Here is a 23,642-nt window from a genome sequence, read left to right on the forward strand (position 1 = left end):
AATACAATTTTCATTAATATACCAATACTGAGCACTTTTACTTAAAAGCTGCACGGAGCATTACAAGGTCTGTCCATTAATTAATGATGGATAAACACTATTTTGCTGATGGCTATACTTTTCTGCGCTTTCACGCTAGTGGACTATCGGCTCGGTTTTTTTACGCTCGACACTTTCCGAGCGATATATATCCTATCGCGCGGTTTGACATATGTATTTGTTATGCTATTATGAATTTGTGAACTCCTGCACGATTCGCTCCGATAAACCGCACACAAAATCCGCTAGTGTGAAAGTGCCGTAAAGTAGCGAAATAGAGATATATTTTGAATACTTACTATTCATGATTCAATCCTTTTAGTATTGTTTAAAAGTTAGAATTGTTATGTCATGATAATAAAGACATTCACAATTTATACCAGTTTTATAACTGCCTAAGTACATCGATGAAGAAAGAATTACCTATGTATATGCATAGGTAGGTATCTTGGTTTTTATGGGGGTTTATAGTAGGTAGTATTAGTATACCTTTATAGACGAAGTTAGTTCAAGGATTATACTGTACAAAAATCGTCCAAATGCCTGACACATAAATTTTCTGAATTCTTTCTTCTGAAAACTTTGTCAAAATCAATTTGTATAGGTACTTACCTTATTATATATCTTGTCCAGCGAAATGAGGGATGCTAAACAGGATTATAATAAGAGGCACAAACACCCTGTATGTATGTAATACACCACCCTGTATAATTGGCTATGACTATATGTAATGCAACACCAGTGTTCAACGGGTAAGCTGGTTATCTTTTGGATGCAAGTAAGTAATTCATTTAAAGAGTCCCTAATGTAGCCAACGCGTGATACGAAGTAGTAAAGCTAAGTATGATTTAATGTACCTAAGTACTTTTTTGGTTCATTTATTTATTTCTCAACATATTATTAACAATTTTAAATATTAAATTATAAAAAAAAAAAACACGTAAGTACTTATTTTTCCTCCTTTTTCCTCCCTCATTAGAAATTACAAGTTTATAGGTACTAATATTATAATGCTGTAGACTGTAGAGTTTGTTTGGTTGCTAGAACGTGCTAATCACAAATTGAACTGATTTGAAATTGTCCGGTCTAATTTGAAAAATTCTCGTGTTTTAGGTAGCCAATTTATCTAGGAAGGCAATAGGATACTTTTTATCCGGGTTATTACAGGACGCGGGTGAAACCGCTGACAGAAGCTAGTATCTCTATATAATTAGACTCGTCCATGAAATGCTGGCACTACATGATAAAACGAGACTAGTATTGATTGTTACTTGTAATTGTACCTAACTGAACCTTCAAAATTCAGCTCTTCTCGTCACGTTGGACCCCTTTCAAAGGAGCCCGTGTCTACTAAGTACTTTCGAAATTATAAACGTGAATCATTAGGTAAGGAAGAAGGAGGGCTCACAGGCGCAAAAGTAGGCAATCCCATTCACAATATTTCACGTGGCCCACCGTTTTCGATACGAAATAAAAACATTGAGGGCTTCTTAATTTTTTTTCCTGGCTAACGTGCTCTCTGGTGCCCATGCACCATGTATCAATCGTCAACTCTAGACTCAGGGCTGCATTCAAACGCGAGACTTCTTGCACAGCAATTGCACTATGCGACTACTAGATCAATGAGGCAGTCAAATAAGTTATCGATGGACAGTCACTTAAGTATTATGTATCTCGTCGTAATAGGTTTTTTGAAGATCAGATAGTACCTACTTTAATTTGAACTTTCAAATAGAACATTGGTTCCATTAATTCTAAAGATCTTCAAAGGTAAGAAACCTAGCAAGTGTATCTGTCGGTAGCTGACGTCAATCTTAGAGCATTCATGCGGGTAAGGTTTTTGTTGATTTCTTAGTTTTTTTGTACACAACGCAGTGTTTTGCTGGTATGTCCGTGAGTCCGTGACGGTCGAGTTCCGGTAGTACATATTTGAGATTTTTCGGTGAGTTGTACAATTTATAAGGAGAGAACTGGCTTGAGATGAATACATTGTGCTGTCTCTAATCTGAGTATTAATCTAGATACTGTGGAATTATATACATTCCCAAGTGTACCTGATTTTAGAAATTGCGATAAGTAGGTGATAAAAATATCTTCTTAATTAATTTCGGCCCTCTGAAGTCAGACATTTGAAGCATGCGCACGGATTGGAAGATGCAAACATATTAGAATCTAAATGCTCAACTTAGTTTATAAGCAGGGGAAGGAGACCCGTTTGGTTTTATAACTAAATACATAGGCCACAGTTTAATAGGCTGTGTTGCAGATCAGGTTCAATTCTTGCAAGAAACGCTTAATTTCATATAGTTTTGGTATTTTTTATAGTCCCTCACGCAGTATCCCGAAGACCAACCCACTTATTAATAAAGAAAACACTGGCCATATCAATTCTAATAAACCTGCTTGGAGAGATCTTCAACGATCACCTCCTTGATGATAGAGCAAGGAGGTCGAACAACCTCCTAGGGCTATATTTAAGAGTAATCTGCTAATGCTAATCCTGCTCGCTTGATTATACGTGTGGCAACACCGTTACGTTGACACGGGATTATTTATCTTAAGCGTTTATTTTATAGATAGGACTTGCCACACACGTTTTGGTAGACACGAGTACCTACATACTTTAGGCACCAGGCAAATAAGTGTCTACATTATATAGGTACCTACAATGGTATGTACAAACAATTTACCGTCAATGGGTTAAAAAGACCATGTAGGCAACTGACTGACCATTTTACTTAATTCATACTTCGACAAACAACCCATTGCATACCTAAATATCAATAACAAATAAACGATTATTTTTTTCCCACGGCAAAATCCACTCTGAACCTGAATGAATACCTATCCTATTTCCAAATTCACCCTGTGTCAAAAGTGTCATCCATCTATCAACCGGGCTACCTTATGAACTCACCAAGCGTGGGTGTGATTCCACTACACGTTACTTAGGTACCCAACTAAAAATAAACCAGTGACCAAGTAGAGGGGATGATACTTACCTGCGAAACCGAAATCAGACCACAAGCCCACAAGGCATGTCAGACCGTTTGCGAACATTAAAACCGTCGCTGTAGGTAAAGCAAAATGTTTTCGAAAACCTTGACTGTCTCAGGTAGAGAAATTTCACATAGCTGTACCGGCACAGCTTAAAAAAAGGTCGACATTTCTTAGAATTCCTCTCCTACTGGCTTTTATAAAAGTAGGTAGGTACCTACCTCTTTTGTGAATTTCGGGCCTATTTTGGTTCTGTTTTAATTTTGTCTTTGTGTCCATGAAGTAAAGTTTACTTTTCTTTGACAAGGAAATGTTTTATGTGTGGTAGTGGTAGCTGTATCCTGGTGATTTGTCTATTTCGTTATTCTTTTGAAAATATTATTTATTCTTGTATATTTTGTGGGCATGACTAGATGAACTTATGACTTTACAAAGTAGGAACTTATTTTTATTTTTCCAACATAGGCACTTCCAATTTTTCCTTCCCTATATCCTTGTTTTACCCATATAAAATTATTTTTAAGTAATAATGGATTTAGTAAGTAATTGTTAATTCAGCCGATACTTATTTATGTTTTTACTTTGTAAGTTTTTTATTTGCATAATTTACACTTGTTAACTACCTACCAAGAAAATATTTTTAAAACTTTTCACGCTTTGAATCAGATGAAATTAGGGCAAAGGTGCTGCCATCTATTAACACAAAAGTAAGCTCAAATATTTGGATAAAACAGAGCGAGAGAAAGTGGCGCCCTCGCTCTGTTTTACCGACGCGACATTGACTGTCTGTCATGGCGTAAAGAAGTGTACATTTCTGTGCACAGTAAAACAAAAATAATGATTCTCAGACGATTTATTTTGCGATTGTGCTGTAAAAACTTTTGTTTAAGATATAAAGTATCATGATTAAAGTGTGCTAGTTATATTTAGACGTAAGTGTGCGTTAAAATGGACAAGAAAAATGCCATTAGGAGAGCCAAGAGGCCGTCTAAAGTGCTCGAAGAAAATTATTGGGATTGCAGCGTTTGTACGTACAGAAATAATGCGGAAGCCTTCAAATGTTCAATGTGCGACGTTAGAAAAGGTAATACAATCATTAATTTGAGTGAGCGAGTAATCCTTTGTGTGGTTAGCAAACGTGAATGACCTGAAAATTTTACATACATACTTGGCCACGTAGGTCTTATTATTTACATATCAATGTAATTATAGTGCTTTTATCGCACTACTGTAGTTGTGCGTGCAGAAATTTGCATGAAATGAGCGCTAGATTGTTGAAGAGCGTCTGTAGGGCAACATAACCTAAAAAGTAGGCGCTCATAGTCAAAATCTTGGTATGTATTGATTAGAACAAGCTGGCGTCCTTGCCAATGTTTTGGCTACGCTAAAATGTCTACAGTCTATGCATACTTAACTGTGTATTACGTCTAAGCAGTGAAGAAATATTTGAACTGGTTCTTTTGTAGCTATATTACTCATTGTCTGGTTTATTGAACCTTTCGAAGTTTCATTTGCACTGTAATTAGATATTAGTAGCTATAATTATAATCTGTCGATACTGCATTCCATAAAAGTTTATTATACTGTTTATTATCACTATATTAGTAGGTATCAATGTGTCTATAAAAATACGCTGAGCGATTATACAATCTTACTACACTGCAGTCCTCAAGATATCTAATGTATGAAAACACAGTTAATTACGATTGTATAAAACTCTTTTAAAACTATTCACAGATAAAATAAACAAAACAGTTATCTTGTCTTTACCTTACATATTTTAATGTAAACAAATCTGTGCATTCCTGACTTTTAAAAACAGAACACTACGCTTACCTATCGTATAAGTAAAACCCGACCGAGTTAAAAATGTACGCCTACCGCGTCTGTTAAGTAAACAGTGTCGCGACTTCTTTATTTGGTCGCGTTATGTTCGTTGACCTTTACGTGATGTTGCCACCCTATTGAAGGACAGATATAGGTAAGGAGTTCGTCTATCTCATATGGTCTTGTTGTTTATGGTGTAAATGGGCCTTGGTGTCATAGACCTTTCGGAATGTTAACCAGATATCTACTTTTACTATTGTTTGTTTTTGAGGAATGTTTAACACCTAGGTAGGTAGGGTAAATACGCCAAATGTCGGCCTCCCCCCAAACTTCGGCCGTCTGTACATTTTCAGCTTGCATTCATTCAAAAGGTAATTAAGTATTAGTTTTGCTCCTCGAATTGCAACCTTGGTTTATACTGTATACGTACAAATCGTTACTATCCGATTCTGTTACTTACTCTTCTCATACTGAGCGTCAGTAGCGATTGCGCCGTTGAAACATCAAATTCGCACGTAAAGTAGCTTACTCGAAGTGAATACTCACATTTTGGGGATTGATATTAGAACGATAAAACATTTATTTATTTTTGTTTTAAGCTTGATTATCACTAATGGGTTATTTTTACTTTATTTTAACCCCTCTGCTCGACAAGATTTTGACATATGACTATACCGTTGATTCGGCGGGATATTTTGAATCGCGACATGGAAGTCAAAAATTTGTACTAACTTTCAACACATGAATTCTAAGTCCGTAATGCCTGATTAGAAGTATTTTACCTATAACTTTAGAGCTCACTTATTTGACAACAACGTGCAAAGGTCAAATGGGGTCAGTTAATTCAGAAAAATATAATAATTACGGTGTTTTTAAGTCTATCGAAAAGTTAGGCATTTCAAATTTGGTGAAAACTTACCAATAAATAATCGCATCACTTTCTCAAACACAACACAAACGTCATATTTATAACATTTTCAATCCATTGCAATACATTTCGTGCACTTATTTATGTTCAATAACTAAAAAATCAGCACATAAAATACACAATAAAAATGAACAATATTTACAAGATCAAAGTCACAGACAAGTAGAGTTTGGAATAGAGTTTTTTTTTTTTTTCAATCATCGGTGTGCATTCGATACCTAAATCGGATATTTATTATAAATAATCGAATACCAATTTTATATATTTTTTTTAATAGCAACTTATTTCAATTTTATTTATTAATTTTAAATTATAGGTTCAATTTGTTTTTGTTGTTAAGAAAAAAGATATTTAAGTTTTATGAAAGTTTTTAGCATTAAATTTTTATATGTATTATTTACTAGCTGTTGCCCGCGACTTCGTCTGCGTGAGCAATATAGAATTTCCAATTTCATTTATTTAATCATTGCTCGACCCCCAAAGGTGATAGCGTGATAATATATAGCCTATGTGTTGAACCGGCCCCCAGGTAATAGTCATGCAAAATTTGATTTAAATCCATGCAGTACTTTTTGAGTTTATCCGGGACAAACATACAGACAAACAGATAAACAGACATACAGACAAAAATTCTAAAAACTACATATTTGGGTTCAGAATCGATTATGGATCACCCCCCAAGTATTCTTTTTAAAAAATATTCAATGTACAGTTTTGACTTTCCTATCATTTTATTATATGTATAGATTTTGGTGTTGCGTCATTCGTAATAATTTTTAACTTTAATTGAATTTTTATTACCTATTACGGAATTTTAATTTATTCTTATATTATTTCTGAACAATTCTAAGATTTTTGTTTCGGCGGAGGGTAAGCCTGCTCATAGAGGTATTTAGCCTACTTCAATCGATCTCAGTGGCGTGCACTTGGAGAGGCCTATGTCCAGCAGTGGACTGCGATAGGCTGATGATGATGATGATGATGATGAGGGTAAGCCTGGTGTTCTGAAATATAATGCAATTTGTAACTACCAAAGTAATGTACTTATTTGATGATGAGAAACAATAATAATAATTGATTGATTTTAAAGTCACCAAATATTTTTAACCGAATCCCAAAAAGGAGGTAGTTCTCAATTTGGATGTTTGTTTTTGGTCGAAAGGGTATATTCCCCATATTTGTTATTAGGTCCAGGATCTGATGATGGAAACCTTGAGAAATCGAGGGCAACTCTCGAAAATTGTAAGCATAGATAAGGTTATAACTTGACACTCAGATGTATGTCTGATAACACTATGAAACAGGAAAGGTTTGGAGCTGACCTGATGATGGAGACCAGAGAAGGTCGAGGGATCTCGACAACCGAACTTCTCTCGTCTCCATCTCCTTCACTGTTGCAGAGGCCTCGTAAATACGAATAATATAAGCACAAACACGAGAAAATTTAAATATTCAGTTGTCGAGTTCCCTCGAACTTCACTGGTCTCCATCATCAGTTCAGCTCAAAACCTTCACTGTTGAATAGTGCTACCAGGCAAACACCTGAGTGATAAGATTTCAACCTATGTATTTCTGCAACTTTCGAAAGTCGCCCTCGATTTCTCAAGGTTCCATCATCAGATCCTGACCTGATGATAACGGGACCACCTCGGAAGTATACGCTATCAAACAAAAAAAGAATCATTAAAATCGATAAATAAATGGCTGAGTAATCGCGTAACAAACATACAAAAAAAAACGGTCGAATTGAGAACTTCCGCTTTTTGGGAAGTCGGTTAAAAATAAGTCGGCGGCGGCCATCTTTCCATCTTGGACCAGCTTTCGATGAACAGCGAACTATTTGCCCTTTCAAACAATGAAATCGTCATAAAATTTTGCGATAACTACACCTAACTACGGCTCTCGTCAAATAGCTTTGCCGCTCAGTTAAAAGTTGGAAGTAACGAATCGCCATTAAGTTTGGCAGGTCTACAGGAATCCTGCACATAAAACACCCGAAGAAATAAATAAGTCTTCATTTGCCGTCTTCAGAAACCCTAAAACCGAAGATTTTTTATTCCGGCTACAACGTATTTTCTACCACTGATTTTCTAGCATTTTTTCAAAATAAATTAAGTCATTTTACTTTTCCTAATTTATTTTCAGATTATGGTAAGTACCTATACAAAAGTGCAATTTAGTAATATTATAATATAAAATTATTAAATCGATTCTTTATTTTAACGAATCGGATCATTCGATGCAAAACTTCTATCACCGTCGCCATCTTGTCTATGCGTCTTCAAATTTAAAAAAACAACTAATGTAAACAAACATGGCGAGTTCGATCAGAATTCCCGGTAATTACGATTGGATTTTAAAAAGGTATATTTCTAACGGGATGCTAAATATGAAAGGTTTGAATGCGTAAAAATAATTTAAATTTATTTAGTTATTTTATTTAGTACTCACAAATGTGGTTTGATTGGAAAGAAAATAAATATGAGCGTAAATAATTAGGAAAGTGTATGACTGATTCGCAGACCCCAATTGGGGTCTAAACCGAGCTTACGGTGACATTGATGTTCAGACCCCGATTGGGGTCCGCTACGGATTTGACGGTTAAGATAGTTTTTTCAGCGTTTTGCGTATATTTTTCAAGGAAAAATAGGAGGCCGCCATTAGGACAACAGTTTTGACTTAAAACCGGAGTCTCGGCCGTGGCCGACTTAAAGCAAATGCAGTCTATTTTATAAATTCCTATTGTACTAATTCCGTTGGCTTAACAAGAGAATTTGCAAAGCTTATAGGAAAATAGATCTATTTTACGTTTAATAGCCAAATAACGGCCGGGGTGATATTAGTTGAATCTCGAGAAATAAGGTACAAGAAATAGGGGCCGACATTAGAATCGAAAATAATCGTAATGTCGGCCAGCCTCGAACTCAAGCGCCACTATACAGGCTGATGAAAAAATACTTTTATATTTTTTCATTTTCTCAAAATGAAATAATTTATTTATTATAATTCATTATATCGTAAAGGAGTTAAGTTTAAATGTAGGAGTTGACAGTTTTGTAGGCATGTTTATGGTAGCTTTATAGTTTGGGACTTGCTATCTATTAAACCGTTCTTATTAGCTTAAAAAATATAAATGGTTGGTCGTGAAAACGACTTTTTTTGTTTAGGGGAAACAAAAATATTTTACTATAAATGAAACAAATACAATTACAAATGTATACTTAGTATTATATTATAATTCTGCTAAAATAAATCATGTTAATAATATTTGTCACTGCCTTAATTTAAAACAGCCTATACCCGGCCGACATTTGGAAAAAACGCGACCGACCTTGGGCCGTGAATGGCCGACTTTAGGGTTTTTCTGTTCTCGACGCATCTAAGCCTTATTACTTTTTTCTTTTCGTAGAAATATCAATCTTATGCCTATAAACATGACATAGATTAATCAAACTATCCAAAACCGCATCAGAAACTATCTTTCGTTGGAAACTGACGGTGCTATAGCGAACCGCAATCAGAAAATCGGTAAGGGGGCCGACATTTGGCGTATTTACCCTACTTACCTTATTAGATATGGTAAGGTAGGTACCATAGTTATGAACGTGAGTAGGTACTTTGCGTATATGAGTTGTATATTTACTGAGGTACCTAAGTAGGTATATCGTGCGACTTTCAATCACAATATCGTAAGAAATTGGCAAAAATACCTATATCTTGAAACGTTTAATCAAATAAGAATAGGTAGGAGGGGTTTCAAGACGCAAAACCTGTACTTGTATTTGCTAAAAAATAAACCTATCTATACAATTCACGCAGCCTACACAACGCCGACACGGAGCTAGAAATAACATGAAGCTAGGTAATTCCTATTCGTAACATCCCCCGATGTCCCCCTCCATCGGTAAAGTTAAAGGAAGTAGTTTTACTTATCATATTTTGTTATTTAGCTACGTCTTCTAAAAAAACATATTATTTTGCACACCTGTAAAAACTTAAAAGTACACCAAAATTCTTTAAATGAAGCTACTAGCTTAAAAATGCGCCAGTTACTATCTTGATGCAAACGTATTTACAAGGTTACTGCAAATACCTACTACGCCGAAGTATTTGGCGAGCTTCACGTAAGCCGATTAGCTTTTTGATATTAATGTTATTCCTAATTGAACAGTCAAACAGCTAACTAATCGCCAAGATATCTCTTACTGAAAAAATAGACAATAAGTTTAATTTCACGTGTAAAAACCGGCCAAGTGCGAGTCGGACTCGTGCACGAAGGGTTCCGTAAATTACAGTTAAATCAACCTATCTCAAAAACTATAAGAGATACTTTGATCAAACCAAAAATCGTTGAAAGAGTTAATTAGCATGCATCACCTCTATTTTTTTTAGAATTTTATACCCCGTAGTTATAAAAATAGAGGGGGGGGGACATACTTTTTACGACTTTGAGAGCTGATATCTCAAAAACCGTTCACTTTAAGAAAAATGTTTTTTAGAAAACTTTATATCATTTTAAAAGACCTTTCCATTGATACCCCACACGGGTATGTACATCGAAAAAAAAAATTTCATCCCTCAGTTACATGTATGGGGGGCCCCACCCCCAATTCTTTTTTTTACTATTTAGTGTCATATTTTTGTAGCGGTTCATACAACACATATTCCCATCAAATTTCATCACTGTAGTACTTATAGTTTCCGAGTAAATCGGCTGTGACAGACGGACAGACGGACAGACGGACAGACGGACATGACGAAACTATAAGGGTTCCGTTTTTACCATTTTGGCTACGGAACCCTAAAAACGCATACACACTTGTAATAATTTTAACATAGAATACTGTACAATTTATCGTCCAAACACTGCTACTAGCTCTGAATTTCACGATAGTCAAGATAGAACAAAACACTAATGCCCATAGGTGCTAGAGACGTCAAATGCTTGACTTTCTAATACTAAGGTTATGTAAATATGCCAATGACTAGATCAATGCAACCTAGACTAGGGCACTAGCCTTTAGTTAGTTTTACCATGTTTCACTCGTGTCCCGTGGGAACTACTGCCCGTACCGGGATAAAATGTAGCTTATGTTACTCCGGGAAGAGTGTAGCTTTCCAACAGTCAAAGTTCTTTTTTAAATCGGTCCAGTGGTTTTTTTTATCCATTTCATCCATTACAAACACACAAATATAAATTATTTTCGTAATAATATTAGTGTAGATACTTTCGTCGGGCTGATTCGCGATGACGTCACACTTAGCTAGCGAATACCTCTAGCTGTACAAGCTTAATTTAAATTTATTGTTATCAGTTGGCCTAGTTAATGATCCAATTGGATGACTCAATGAGTTTAGTGTACGTATGATAGAGATGCAAATTGTTAGTTAGTAGAGAGAAGTATTAAAGCTAACCATAATCAAAAAGTTTATGAAAATGGTAAAGTTCAGATTTGTTTGCTACTTTTTAAAGCAAGTACTACTGAATAGTTCGTAATGAAGCTAGACAGTAAATGGCTTTCAGAACTGCAAACTTATTTCGCGCGAATTTTAACATATGAGTTTACGCTTATGCAGTACGACTTAATTAACAAGACTTTAAAAACACAACACTATGCAAAAACAATTCTTATTTACTCCCAAAACGTTATTTTTACCCATCAAATCATGCAAATTAGAACACAGGAACTAAGACTGAAGCTACATATAGTACCCCAATTTAACCCGCGGCTACTGAGTCCCTCAGCGTTCGACAGTGGCGCTTCGTCTGCCCTGGGGCAGAACAATAACCCTTTAATGCAGGAACTGTGTTCTCATGGTATATTATATGTGCCTCTATAGGTACGGTAGATAGGGTCTTGCAGTCTTGAAGAACTTTAGAATATAATTTGGTAGATGTTTAGGGATGTAAAGATAATTATGTATGTATATTTAATTAAATATAGGAATTTCTAAAATACAATTTTTGGATTTTTTTAGATGGCTTTTTATATATTTAATTGATTTCGGCCGCGACTTGGTCCAAAGGGAACATTAACATGGCTGAAGAATGTAAAACGCCCGTCTACCTCAGGTTTCACCATACATCGTTACCGAATATCACCTGATACGGTCTGCCGTTTTAGCGTAAAAGCGTAAAAAAGAAACTCTCTCTCAATGTAAAGTTTTAACTAGGAAATTCCCGGGATACCCCATTTATTAAAATGGGTTCAATACATAGTTTAGACTACGGGAAAACAACAAAACTAATGTATGACAAATACGTAGGTGCGTGAAACCCACAGGTTACAAATCCATATAGAGCGGTCATTCATAAACGGGAAAAACAGAGCTAAGAACAAAATACCTATTTAGGCAAAAGTTACGTGGCGAAACCCCCGTTCCCCATTGATTTAGTATTTTTAGTAATGAAAATTGTGCTTATGACGTCATCAGGAAGGAAGCATTGTTTAATTAATTTATAATTACGTAATCCAAACTTACGTAATATCTACTCTATTTTAGGTTTTGTACGGACTTTTTCCGTTTTCCTCTGGGCTTTGATGGAAGCATTTCGTGCCTGTATTTTTTCATAGGTTATAATAATAAACTTGTTTATTGATGGCAACTAGGCCCAAGCTGTGTTAGTAACAATGAAACTTCGGGTATTTTGGTTTTACGTGGTAAGGTGAAAATAGTCTTTTTCGGTGTCCGTGCTCCTTGCCGATGATTGCCTGAATCATGATTTAAAAGGTGGTGAGATTTTACATGTTATCCAAATATTTTCACCAAATGAAAATTACACACTTTTTCACAAACATTTACTTGCTGTAATAATGTAGGGTTTATTTATTTGACATCGTACGAGTACACAAAATAATTTGCCAATTGAGATTCATAAAGTTGTTTTGGTCATGCGTTGCTCTACCTACTACTTGACACAGTTCGGTCAATCATTCTATTGAAACTCTGACGTAAGCATGGCTCCTGCAAGCTGGCTTTGAATAATTACTGCCTATTGTACTAATTAAATTTTTTGTCCAAATAAAACGATAGGTATACAAATGTTCCACTTATCATTTAATCTTTTGATGGTTTGACGGCCAAAATGCTGCAATTTCTATCAACGCTTCTTCAGTTAAGGAAGACATATTTATTTAAAAGCGATCCCTGAAAATCTTTTGCTTTTCTTAAATAACTTACAACAAAAATTTCGCCTATTTCGTCTGGATACTCTTCAAACGGGCCACCAAGGACACATAAAATTCTTAAAAGCATTTCCCCAACTATTTCATCCTTTATCTTTATCCTTTTAAAGTTTTTATCATATAAAGATCAGTCCACTATTTCGCTGTACGAGCTTTCCCCGAGCTCCGAGGTAGTATGCACTAAATCCCGATTTACGTCGCTAAGTACGTAAGTACTAGTAAATCTACCCCCTACGTCTTTTGTTTCTCGAACGTTCCACGCGGCTGTTTCTCACAAACGCCGGGAATTTCGCGTATTACCGACAATTCTCGAATCTTTGGAACTTGTTTCCAAATGTTGTGTTTTGGGGTATGCTGTTAATCAATATTGCGAAGTGTTGAGAAGACTCGTTAAAGTGCCTTCTAGATAGGTGCATACTTAGGTAGTTATTTACTCGTATAAACAATGACAGACTTTTCAGTCCCATGATTTGTTATCTATGAAAGGAATATGATCCTTATTCGTTCACAAGTACACATATTCAGACTTCGTGATGAAAAACTGGAGTAGGTACTCCTGGTGAACTATGGAATCGACCCTGAAACATTTAGGCCAGCAAAAACCCAACGCACGGGAATGTACTCCATGAACAGACAAAAATATGTATTTCAAGTCTGAATTCCATGATTCCATATGTATGGAATCATGGAATTCAGACTTGAAACAAAGGCAGAAAACAATGATATTTGTAACAATTTCTGAAAATTTTGAGGATAACCGAGTAGATAACTTCGTTAGTTCGTAAAATCGTTCAATTTCCTCAAACTGCGATACACCTTTTGTTGAAAATTTTTCCTAGTTCAGGAATTTATACGTACGTACATACACACTTTTTGTAACATACCCAGGTACTGATTACCAAAAGATTTGTTATTTTGCGTCATTTCTGTTTGGATAATATCGGAGGCATTGTAAAGTGTTTCGTCCTTCAATAACTGCTGATTTTGACCTAACCGGAATCATCCTAATTTAGTGTAGGTTTTAACTCTTGATGATTGTCAAGAATCTTATCCAAAGTACCTTTTTTCTCGACTATACACAATCTTCATAATGATTACATAACGCCAGCAGCGTTTCGAGTTCCTCTAGTAATACGTCTGGCAAGGGACGCATAGTGTGCGGATCTTGCCCCGCGGGCTACAAGCCCCGCACAGCCCCATATAGCTCCATATAGCTCCACAATCTGGGCTATAACGCTTTGATATAGTATTCCCGGCTATTTTCAGACAGGAATAATGCTAAGACTTTCAGAATATACGCTCGCGTGTGAACTGGGATGCGTATTTTGTTTTCGAGACTAGGCGAGCGTTTTGCATAGGAGTTTTTCACTAAATTCGAACTACAGAAAAAAAGATGGGTGAAAATATGCATATTGCAACACAAGAACTTATTTGTCGAAATCGTAAATTACACAGTGTAAACTCCATGTAACGTCCCTCGATTTAACAAGATTCCAGGAGAAATAAAAAACTGATTATTATCTTCGAAATACTTCCGACAATTGCACTGAATACATAGGTTAAATATATTAGGTTCAATTATGATGTCACATATTAAAATATGCGATTCGTTTCGATGCACCGGCAAAATCTATCCAATGAAGTATAAAACGTCCTATGACCAATTCTCGACTTATGCGGTATCATTACCTAAGCGACGATATCTGACTTGGAAAATTGTCTGCAGGCACATCGACCCGCAAGCCGCGGATCAACCCGGCCCTGGTTGCGGCCCAGGCAGCTGGTACCGCGCCCACCAGCTCGCAGAAGAGGCCCCGCTCTGCCAACTCTCTCAAGAAGAAACGGAGGCCGCCGCGGCTGAGCAATGTGGATAGGAGCTCTGCGCAGACTAGAGAGGTAAGAACTTTGCTGTACCTGCTGTCCTATAAGAACTATTTGATTTGAATTGTCTAGTGAATCATCCAAGAGCAGTTTAAGTGTAGTTTTTTTCCCGTAAGTGATCTGGTTGCTCCAACTTATAGTCACAGAGGGTTAGGAGTTCTCCTAATTTCTTAGTTGTTGTAACCTCTGGGCTCCAAAGCATCCCAAAATAAAGAGTTACTTTTTCGAAGATTTCGTTCATCTTATACATAATTTAGTTGATGGTGGCAATCGATGTGTATTGTGCCTCTAGCACATTTCTTCCATAGATTTTTAATCTCGAGTAGATTAGTCATCACCATCAGTTAAATCTTTGAAGAGTGCAAATCTAAATTCATTGCCAAAATCATTTTGCATTAACACCGCACTTGCTAACAATTGTCATTAAAATCCAACACGTTTCTCATTAAATTGATTGTATCCAATTCACTTATCGCCGATCCCGTTACCACCACTTCTTTGTCAACCAGATTAGTTCTAGCACTATCAATCGAATATACAGTAACATTTGTCATCAGGTGACCGTCAGTGGGGTAACTGTTGTTATAACTGAATACAGGCCCAAGAAATCTGTGTCGAGCAGTTCAAGTGATGTGGAGTCTTCGAATGACGCGAGACCCTGACTCTCGGCCGCGTTGGCACTCGCACCAACGACCCAAACATAGACTTTGACTAGTTCCAGTAGCAGTGTTTTGTTTTACAGATTTTAATTCCTATCCCTCCCTTCGAAATATTTATTAAGATTGTCCGTATTTGTAGATTAATTTCTATGTATATTCCAGTAGATACTGTGTATGTTTTCTTTTTTTATCTATTAATATTGTAACGCAATGGTGTGTCTGATTTAAGCAATAATTTGACAGCTCAAACGCATTTAAATCGTCTGAGTATGACCTTTATGTTTTTAATTTTCTTATGAATTCGACAAGATATTTTCGAAAAGGTGTGATCAAAATAGAAATGTAAGCATAGTTGGTTGAAATATCGCTTTTCGAAATCGTAACTAAGCTTTACTTAATGCCATTAAATATTTCGAAAAATGTAACTTATCTTAGGAGTAGGTTTTTTTCATTGATTAAAATTTTTGTAAAGGATTGATGTACATATTGAAGAGACCAGCTGGTCACTGCCAAAAGATGAATTGTAAATAAAAATGATGAAGATGCGGCGGTTTATATGTAGTAGTTTCGAATATTTTCTTATATTAAATGAGCCAGGTGCTCTGTCTAAATGTTTTAGGGTCTGCTTAAACGTCAGATCGAATAATTCTGACTTTACTTTGTACCATAAGTAGAATTGCTTTATGGTCATCTACACAACTTCTGGATAAGACTTGATTAATCTTATTAATTTTTTAAACAAATCTTTTCCTGAAGTTGTGACCTGGCCTTTTCAGACTATAATATGAGTTTGTCATGATGTTTTTTTTTACTTTATTATAAAGAAACAATGATGTACGATTTTTAAATATGGAGGAAATGCCTTAAAATTTTAATATGCATAAAAAGCAATACAAAACTATTATTTTTTTAATAAGTATTGTTGGTAATCATTTTAATAAATGATAATGGAACGCACAAAACATTCGTTAAATGGTCAAGCAATAATATTTTTGTAACATAACTAGGGTTTGCAATGTAAATTCTGTCATAATTTTATTTCGATTGTTCATAATTAATTCTCAATACATAATTCTCAAGTACCGGTAAATAGGATCAAGTTTGAAAATAACCCTAGTATGAAAAAAATAAAATAAAACAATGGTGTAAAAAAAGCGATGTGATTTTTTGACACAAAAAAATATTCGCGTTTCTGCATAAGCCGCTTTTTTGCTTAAACAAAAAATTCGGCAGTAATCCACAATTTCAAAGAAATGGTTTTAAGTGCGTAAAGGGGTCTACACACCAAAGCCGCTGACCCGGCGGCACAGCCCGGCGGCACGACTGCCGCGGCATGTGGTGTTCTAGTAATTGTCAAATACTCTATGAAAGCCGGCGGCATGATTGTACAAAATACGGCCGGCGGGTTGGGCCGCCGAGCTGTGCCGCCGGCATCAGCGGCTTTGGTGTGTAGAGACCTTAAGGATTACCTGAAAATTTTTGACATCTATTAAAACGCCTGAAAAGTGCTCTGCAGAGAGCATGAGAAGTCATGTATTAAAAATCCACGATATCTGTAAGTTACCAAAAAAATTAGCGGCCCTATCGTGTTCCAAGCATTGACTAAGTATTTATTCTAGCTTTAAGTTATTGTTAAGTTAATCACAATGTCCGTGCTTCAGACATTTTTACACAAAATCTGTTTAATTGTATTAAAAATGTATTAAGCTGGATCAAACAGTAAATATGTTTTTTTTTTTTCAATAAATGCATTTTAGGGTCAGTGGTCCAAGCCAACATTGGTCGAAGTCCCAGTGGCCGATGCCCCCGATTCGGTTAATTTAATTAAAGGCAATTTTCGGAGGCGTCGGCCACAGGTGCTTCGACCATTGGGGGCCACTGACCCGCATTTTAGGGACAATTAAATAGATATTGTGTAAATGTGCAAATTTTAAATATTTGACAATACAATTCGATGTGTATGCTATGATGTAAAATATTTTAATTATTTATTTTATTTTTATATTAACATCACGCGTGTTTCGCCTAGAGGGCAGTAAAGAGGTATTTAACATTTCGCCAGCTATAAATATATGAAATTGTATAATAAAATATTAAAGAGTTCTAGAAATGTTTTACTTAGATATGAATATTTTTGATCTAGCGCACATATACGGTTTTTGCAACTTTGTTGTGGTGTATAAATTTTAGAAATAATGTTATTATTATCGATAGAACTGCACGGTAGATTTTCATATTTTATATCTAATGTTTGCAATTTTAAGCACAGTATATTGTATAATTTCCAAGAGATATGCGTGTATCATTTAAATTCGTAGTTGACATATCTATTCATATGTGACTCTATGGTAAAATCGTATGTGTGCGCTAGGCCTTACGCCGGCAATACAAGGACCGCTGGAAGCAGTCAGGGGCGATACCTTCAAGCTGTCGACTGCACAGTGAACTGCAGAGTTCTATGGACGCACATACACGAACCGATCGAGCAGTTGCAACTGATCCGGGCGGTCGACAGCTTGAAGCTGACGCCCCCGACTGCTTCAAGCGGTCCGTGTATTGCCGGCCTTACAGTGCGGCACGATGTCCTTCAGTGGCCGCCCGCCCGAGGTCGTGGGCTAATTAGTCCATTTTACTCCAACTAATTAATACGCTAGATATTCCATTTTGATAAAAACACCCTTACAAGTCAAAGTATTATTAGAAATTTCGAAGCAAAAAGTTGCCACATAAAAAAAATAATTCGCGAACAATTTTTGTTCGTTATTTTTGTACGAAAAAAAATCAACGGTTTTTTGTTCGTTTTTTAAATAATAATTATTATTCATAAAATTAAAATTTTGTAACTATTATTAGTATTAAAACGGGTGCATGTAAATTTTTGTAATTAGATACCATTTTTGTATGGATTTGTAAGATTTTTAAATGAAATAGAATCGGGACTTCCTAATGTTTCTTCCTCCATACTGTACTGGTTTAGATAATGTACAGTTGAAATAATATATCCACATCTTTGTCGCAGAGTAATTGTAATAAATAACATTACCAATCTATTTAGAAATATTCTATGAATCGAATTATAAAGGCTCTTCTGCACTGATGCGGTAAAATCGCGCGGTTTGAACGTGGTTTAACTTGACTCTTGTGTTGCTCTGTGTGACAGCTAAATAATGCAAACAATAACAGAGTCACAATAACAAATTATTTATGTAACTGATCTAATCCTTTTTGAAATTTTTCATGAGTTTCTGATATGATTTTTCTGAGGCGTCATGAACTTAAGTAATACTTAGTGCATCACATCTTAAAATAATCACAATTATTTATTTAATTAACATAAGATTATGCATTTTTTATTATCTCATCTTTCAAAGTGCAATAAAACTCCGCGCGATTTCACTATATCCGTGTGAAAAACCTTTAAGTATTCCATTTTACCTCTCACCACGAGTTCTTCCTATAATCTCCATTGTATGTAGTAAAGCTTTTGAATCTCGAATCGGGCAATGTCGGCCATTTGCAATCACTCTGCGACGAATCACTGTTTACTCTGAAAACTGACATCTGTGAAGCTGGCACGAAAGAAAGCTCTAATGTTACCATAAAAGGAAAAAAAGAAACATAGGTGCACTCACTGGTTTAAGAAAATCGAGTAAAATTAGATCTTAATTTATCGTTGTTGGAAGTCTAGAAAAACCTCTAAACTTTTTGAAGCAGGCATTTTATTGTTTGTGTAAGAAACATGACAAAATAAAATACATAAGTGATTATTTCCTTTTTACGGTAACATTAGTGGTTTTATGCTAGGTTCACTAATGTATGATAACTTCTGTCGGTTGTATAGTTATCGGCACGGATATTGAGCCCTGACCTTCACCTGCGCAGAAGCGATTCATTGGTTTATTGCCTTATGCGTACAGTGCGCAAAGCGATCCCTACTCTTCCGCCGAGAGCTCAATATCCGTGCCGGTAACTATACCTTGCATAAAATATTGAACCTTTTTACTTCGTAGTCGGGTTAAAACTTATCAAATGTCCCTTGTGTCTGCAAATGTATGTTTCGTTTAGCTAATTTGTTTCATGTCAAGTGGGAGTATGATTTTTGTTGATTATTTGATCTTCAATACAAATAGATAATTAATTTAATTATTGTCGTGTGATTCCTATACAAGGTATGAACGCCCTTTTAATTATTAATTGCTAAATTAAAATCTATTTATTCTTACCGCTATGATTTCTAGATTTAATTTATAATCTGTGGTGGACTCTGTGACATTACGATAGTGTTGCAAGTAATAAAATACTATTTTTGTACGTTGTCTATGCACAGAGTCCCGCTTGTCTATGGTACGGCTAAATGTTAACTTAATGTGTAACGTAGAGCTAAATGTTAATTATTTTTAAGTTCTATATCAATGTACTGTACTGTATATAAAGGATGTGGAAAGTATTCTACCGAGTTTTATTATAAATACCCAACCTCATTTTGCTACGTTCAGTAAAAATGTTTCTGGTAACACTAAAGCGACGTCTACCTCTAGAATATTCTAAAGTCTACACTGCATTAAAGATTTAAGAACAGTTATAATCCTCTTATCTTCAACTTCAAAGCTCTCTGCCGTTTAATATAAAAGTCGCCCCAGTTGTACAACGTCGGGGCTTATAAACTCACACGGAACATTTATTTTATAAACTTAAGAATTATACATTATTTCATGAGTAAAGGATATTGCCAAATAAATATTATTATTTATTTCTGAAAATTGAATCTAGGTAGTTTCCTTAAGTTATGTTTTTTTTTAAATATGGCCTTTCAAAAAATAGCATAACGCTTTAAAAACATCGGTAGGTTTGAACTTGCATGTGCATAAACGAACAAATCATTTTCAAACGCACAACTCTTAACACCACGTCTCAAAAGCCGTCTCCTGTCCAAAAAAAAACGTTGCAACTATCGTTAATTAATCAAAATACTTCAAAAGGTCTGGAATAAAAGCAGATAGCAGTTGACAAGCGGTGCGTTTGTAGTCGCCGCGCGGCTTTTTGTAGCGTCCGTCGTGCGCTCGCGCAGGGCTGCGGCATCTACGCTTGACAGATTGAGATTATGCTTCGCTCGATGTGGTTAGATGCACTCTTTGGATGAATATGGTAAGGGAATTTAGGTAGATGGTTCCGGCCTTCTATATCTTTGTCCAAAATAATAGTAGTAAGGAGATTAGAATGTGACTTAAAAATTACGGAAATGTGGGCTGAAACAATATTTCAAGATCTGACATACCTATTTACATTCTTAGGTTTATTAAGTAGGTATCTTGAGCGAAAATGGCTGGCGTTGAAAAATTCTTACTGAACTCTATTACGTTAAGTTTCATAATCTGCTGCTTACGTCATCTCAATTTAGAAGTGCAGCAGTTAAGTTTTTGCTTGTTCACGCTTATCTCAAGAATTATGCGTAGGCAGAGGTTCGATTCAGAAAAAAAAATCTGGGTTAGATCATTTATCGACGAAGGCTATAATAAGCTACAGCTATAGCTTTTTATTCGGGTGCGGAAAATTGGCTATACTTTTTAACCGACTAAAACACAGGACGCAGCTGAAACCGCTAGCAAAAGCTAGTTGGAAATATTTAAAAGACTGCACTTAAACATAGTGAACAGTTTGTACCATACACACATAGCTTCGTTCTTCATACCGTATTGGTGTTGTGTGTCCAGCACAGAGATTTCTCAACTGTTTGTGAAAAAACGAATGCTGTGTAAATACGATTAGAACTGTGCTTTATCTGAACCAGTTATTTCTTTATCGTTAGATTCTAGTACAATCAAAATGCTACAATTTTTACCACGCCCGCTCGCTCTCAAAAGAGTAAAAGTAGTATCAAACTCGCTGACTGAAATCTATTGATGTTTTTTCAGCAAAATTGCAAAGCTTTTCCTATTTCAAAAGTGGTCACTCTTGCTCAAAATATTTACGAAAAGATTCATAGAACTTTGAATAACGAATAGGATATAGGAATACCAGAATTTAAATGCAAAATACAGCATGAATTTTGTCAGGACGTAGCGACTAACGCTTATGGCAAAGCAACAATTTACTCTAATTATTTCAAAGAAGGGCCCTACTAGTTCCAGCTTTCTAAATACCTGTGGCAAATACTGAATTCCTTTTCTAGACTGTCTATATCGGTGCGGGATTCCCGCCGCATTCTTGACTTGCAGACAATACCACAGTCTCCTTATACTATGTTAGTACTTACTCTGTTATTTATTTGTACAGTTACCTGCTATGTAGTGGCAATGACATTAGAGTCTATGGTTTTTGTAATGAGGAGATCTTTTGTCGGAGACTTTTAAACTGGACGTGAGGATGAGATGTAAGTAGGTACCTATATAGGTAAGGTAAAGAAGTTCTTAAGTACCGAGTTATTCTGTCGTTTGTTATCAGTACCTAGTAGTTAAAAATTAAGATAAAATCAATACACTTAAGGCGTCGTCCTAATTGGCAGCGATCGCGCGATGGCGCGATGCGTTTTTCATCTAAGACGTCGTCCTAATGAGGGTTTTTGAAATTTTTTCTGCCACCGGGTGGCGCCACGTATGCGTCTGGTCCAAACAGCTGTCAAATAGTATGGAATTGTAGGTGCCGAACTTATTGTTTATTGAAATTCTGTTATATTGGAAGTGTTATTGATTTTATTATGGACTACGGTCAGAATAAGGTTTCCGAACTAAAAATTGAGCTAAGAGAGAGGGTGCAAAAGTCACTGGTACTAAGGAAAAGCTTGTTGAAAATTTTTTTAACACAATATGATTTAGTTTTTTTTATTTACTCAACCGCAATAGTAAAACAATAATGCAGTGCTTTAATTATAAAATAAAAAAAAAACACTAAAATCCTTCACTATTCATAGTAAAGATAAGTACTTTGACAGTTATTTGGACCTGACGACTCGGTGCTGCCACCTCGTGGACGCCATTTTACGAAACCCTCATTGACAGCGATTGTACGATGACACGATGCGTTCTCGTCGTTCGATGAGTTCAAACATACAGATTTCATCAGAGTGTCCTATTTGAACCTCGCAAGTGAGATAGTGAGATCGTGAGATGAAATCGCATCGCGCCATCGTGCGATCGCTGCCAATTAGGACGACGCCTAAGAGTTAAAGATTTCTGTTGGTTGTAACATGAGCGTGTTGAAACCTATAAAACTCTAAAAAGACCTCGATTTTCTAAAGATTTTTTTTTGGCAAATCTGTCTATGCTCTGCCTGCCCGTTCCGATAATCCGAGAACGCCTGTGTATGTCCATAGAGGTCGAAGTAGCAAACTGACAGGGCACTTTCCTATACATATGCCTATATTTTCAAGGATTACAAAAGTTCAGAATATCAGCATAAACACTTCCTTGAATCAAAAATCCTTTGCAAATGAGTGCTGGCAGTTTGACCGAAGCCGGGAGTTGTCGTAAACTGGCCATAAAAAATACTTTTCACTTTAGGGCCCCTCGTTAAACGTCCAGGTAAGTTCATAAATAATTTTATGTGCTTACTGTAACTGCTTTTCTGGTATACTGCACGGTTCTAACAAAATATTCGTGTTGCATATTTACTTATGCGTATTACTACTTAACATATTAAGTTGAGAACTTGTTTGAAAGATTGTTGTCATGTTATGTTTAGTGAAAATAGAGTTTTGGGTGATATTTTTCTTCATCTAGTTTTTTTTTAGCAGACTTAATAGACAAATCTTATGGCTGCCTGGTAATTTACCTATGGTTGTATACTGGAAACTCCCAGTATTTAAATGTAGGTATTGTTATTTTTACCCATAATCAGTGGCGGATTTACCAATAGGCCAAGTAGGCCAGTGCCTAGAGCGGCAGATTTAGAGGGGCGGCAAATTTAGTTTTTTTTTTTTTATATAATTATACGAGTACACAATCCATATATAAATAAACGATCGATAAACGCACTGTACTATATACTTAGGCTTATGTGATCATGAATTTAAAAATACCTATTCCAATAGCGTTTCAATAAAAATAATATAAAAAACCGCGAGCGAATCTTTGAGTCCTCAATCTAACAAAGAGTTAAAGCACCGAAGTAGCAAAAATAACTGAAGAT

At 35.7% G+C, this 23,642-nt stretch overlaps 1 protein-coding gene across 1 annotated transcript; it reads left to right on the top strand.

Moving 5' to 3' along the window:
- Positions 1 to 3,816: 3,816 nt before the first annotated feature.
- LOC110380646 (YY1-associated factor 2) lies at positions 3,817 to 19,965 on the top strand. The gene is made up of 3 exons (XM_021340691.3): positions 3,817 to 4,120; positions 14,705 to 14,874; positions 15,417 to 19,965. The coding sequence occupies exons 1-3, from the start codon at positions 3,985 to 3,987 to the stop codon at positions 15,519 to 15,521; spliced, it is 411 nt and encodes a 136-aa protein (XP_021196366.2). The 5' UTR covers positions 3,817 to 3,984; the 3' UTR covers positions 15,522 to 19,965.
- The last annotated feature ends 3,677 nt before the right edge of the window (positions 19,966 to 23,642 follow it).

This window comes from Helicoverpa armigera, chromosome 24 (assembly GCF_030705265.1).
Source record: "Helicoverpa armigera isolate CAAS_96S chromosome 24, ASM3070526v1, whole genome shotgun sequence".
NCBI classification, from domain to species: Eukaryota; Metazoa; Arthropoda; class Insecta; order Lepidoptera; family Noctuidae; genus Helicoverpa; species Helicoverpa armigera.

What these genes read in the sequence shown, in the direction of transcription:
- LOC110380646 (XM_021340691.3), top strand. Translation starts at nt 3,985, where the DNA reads ATGGACAAGAAAAATGCCATTAGGAGAGCCAAGAGGCCGTCTAAAGTG. An exon ending in AATGTGCGACGTTAGAAAAG is followed by an intron (nt 4,121 to 14,704) that starts GTAATACAATCA and finishes AATTGTCTGCAG; the next exon opens with GCACATCGACCCGCAAGCCG. An exon ending in GCTCTGCGCAGACTAGAGAG is followed by an intron (nt 14,875 to 15,416) that starts GTAAGAACTTTG and finishes ATTTGTCATCAG; the next exon opens with GTGACCGTCAGTGGGGTAAC.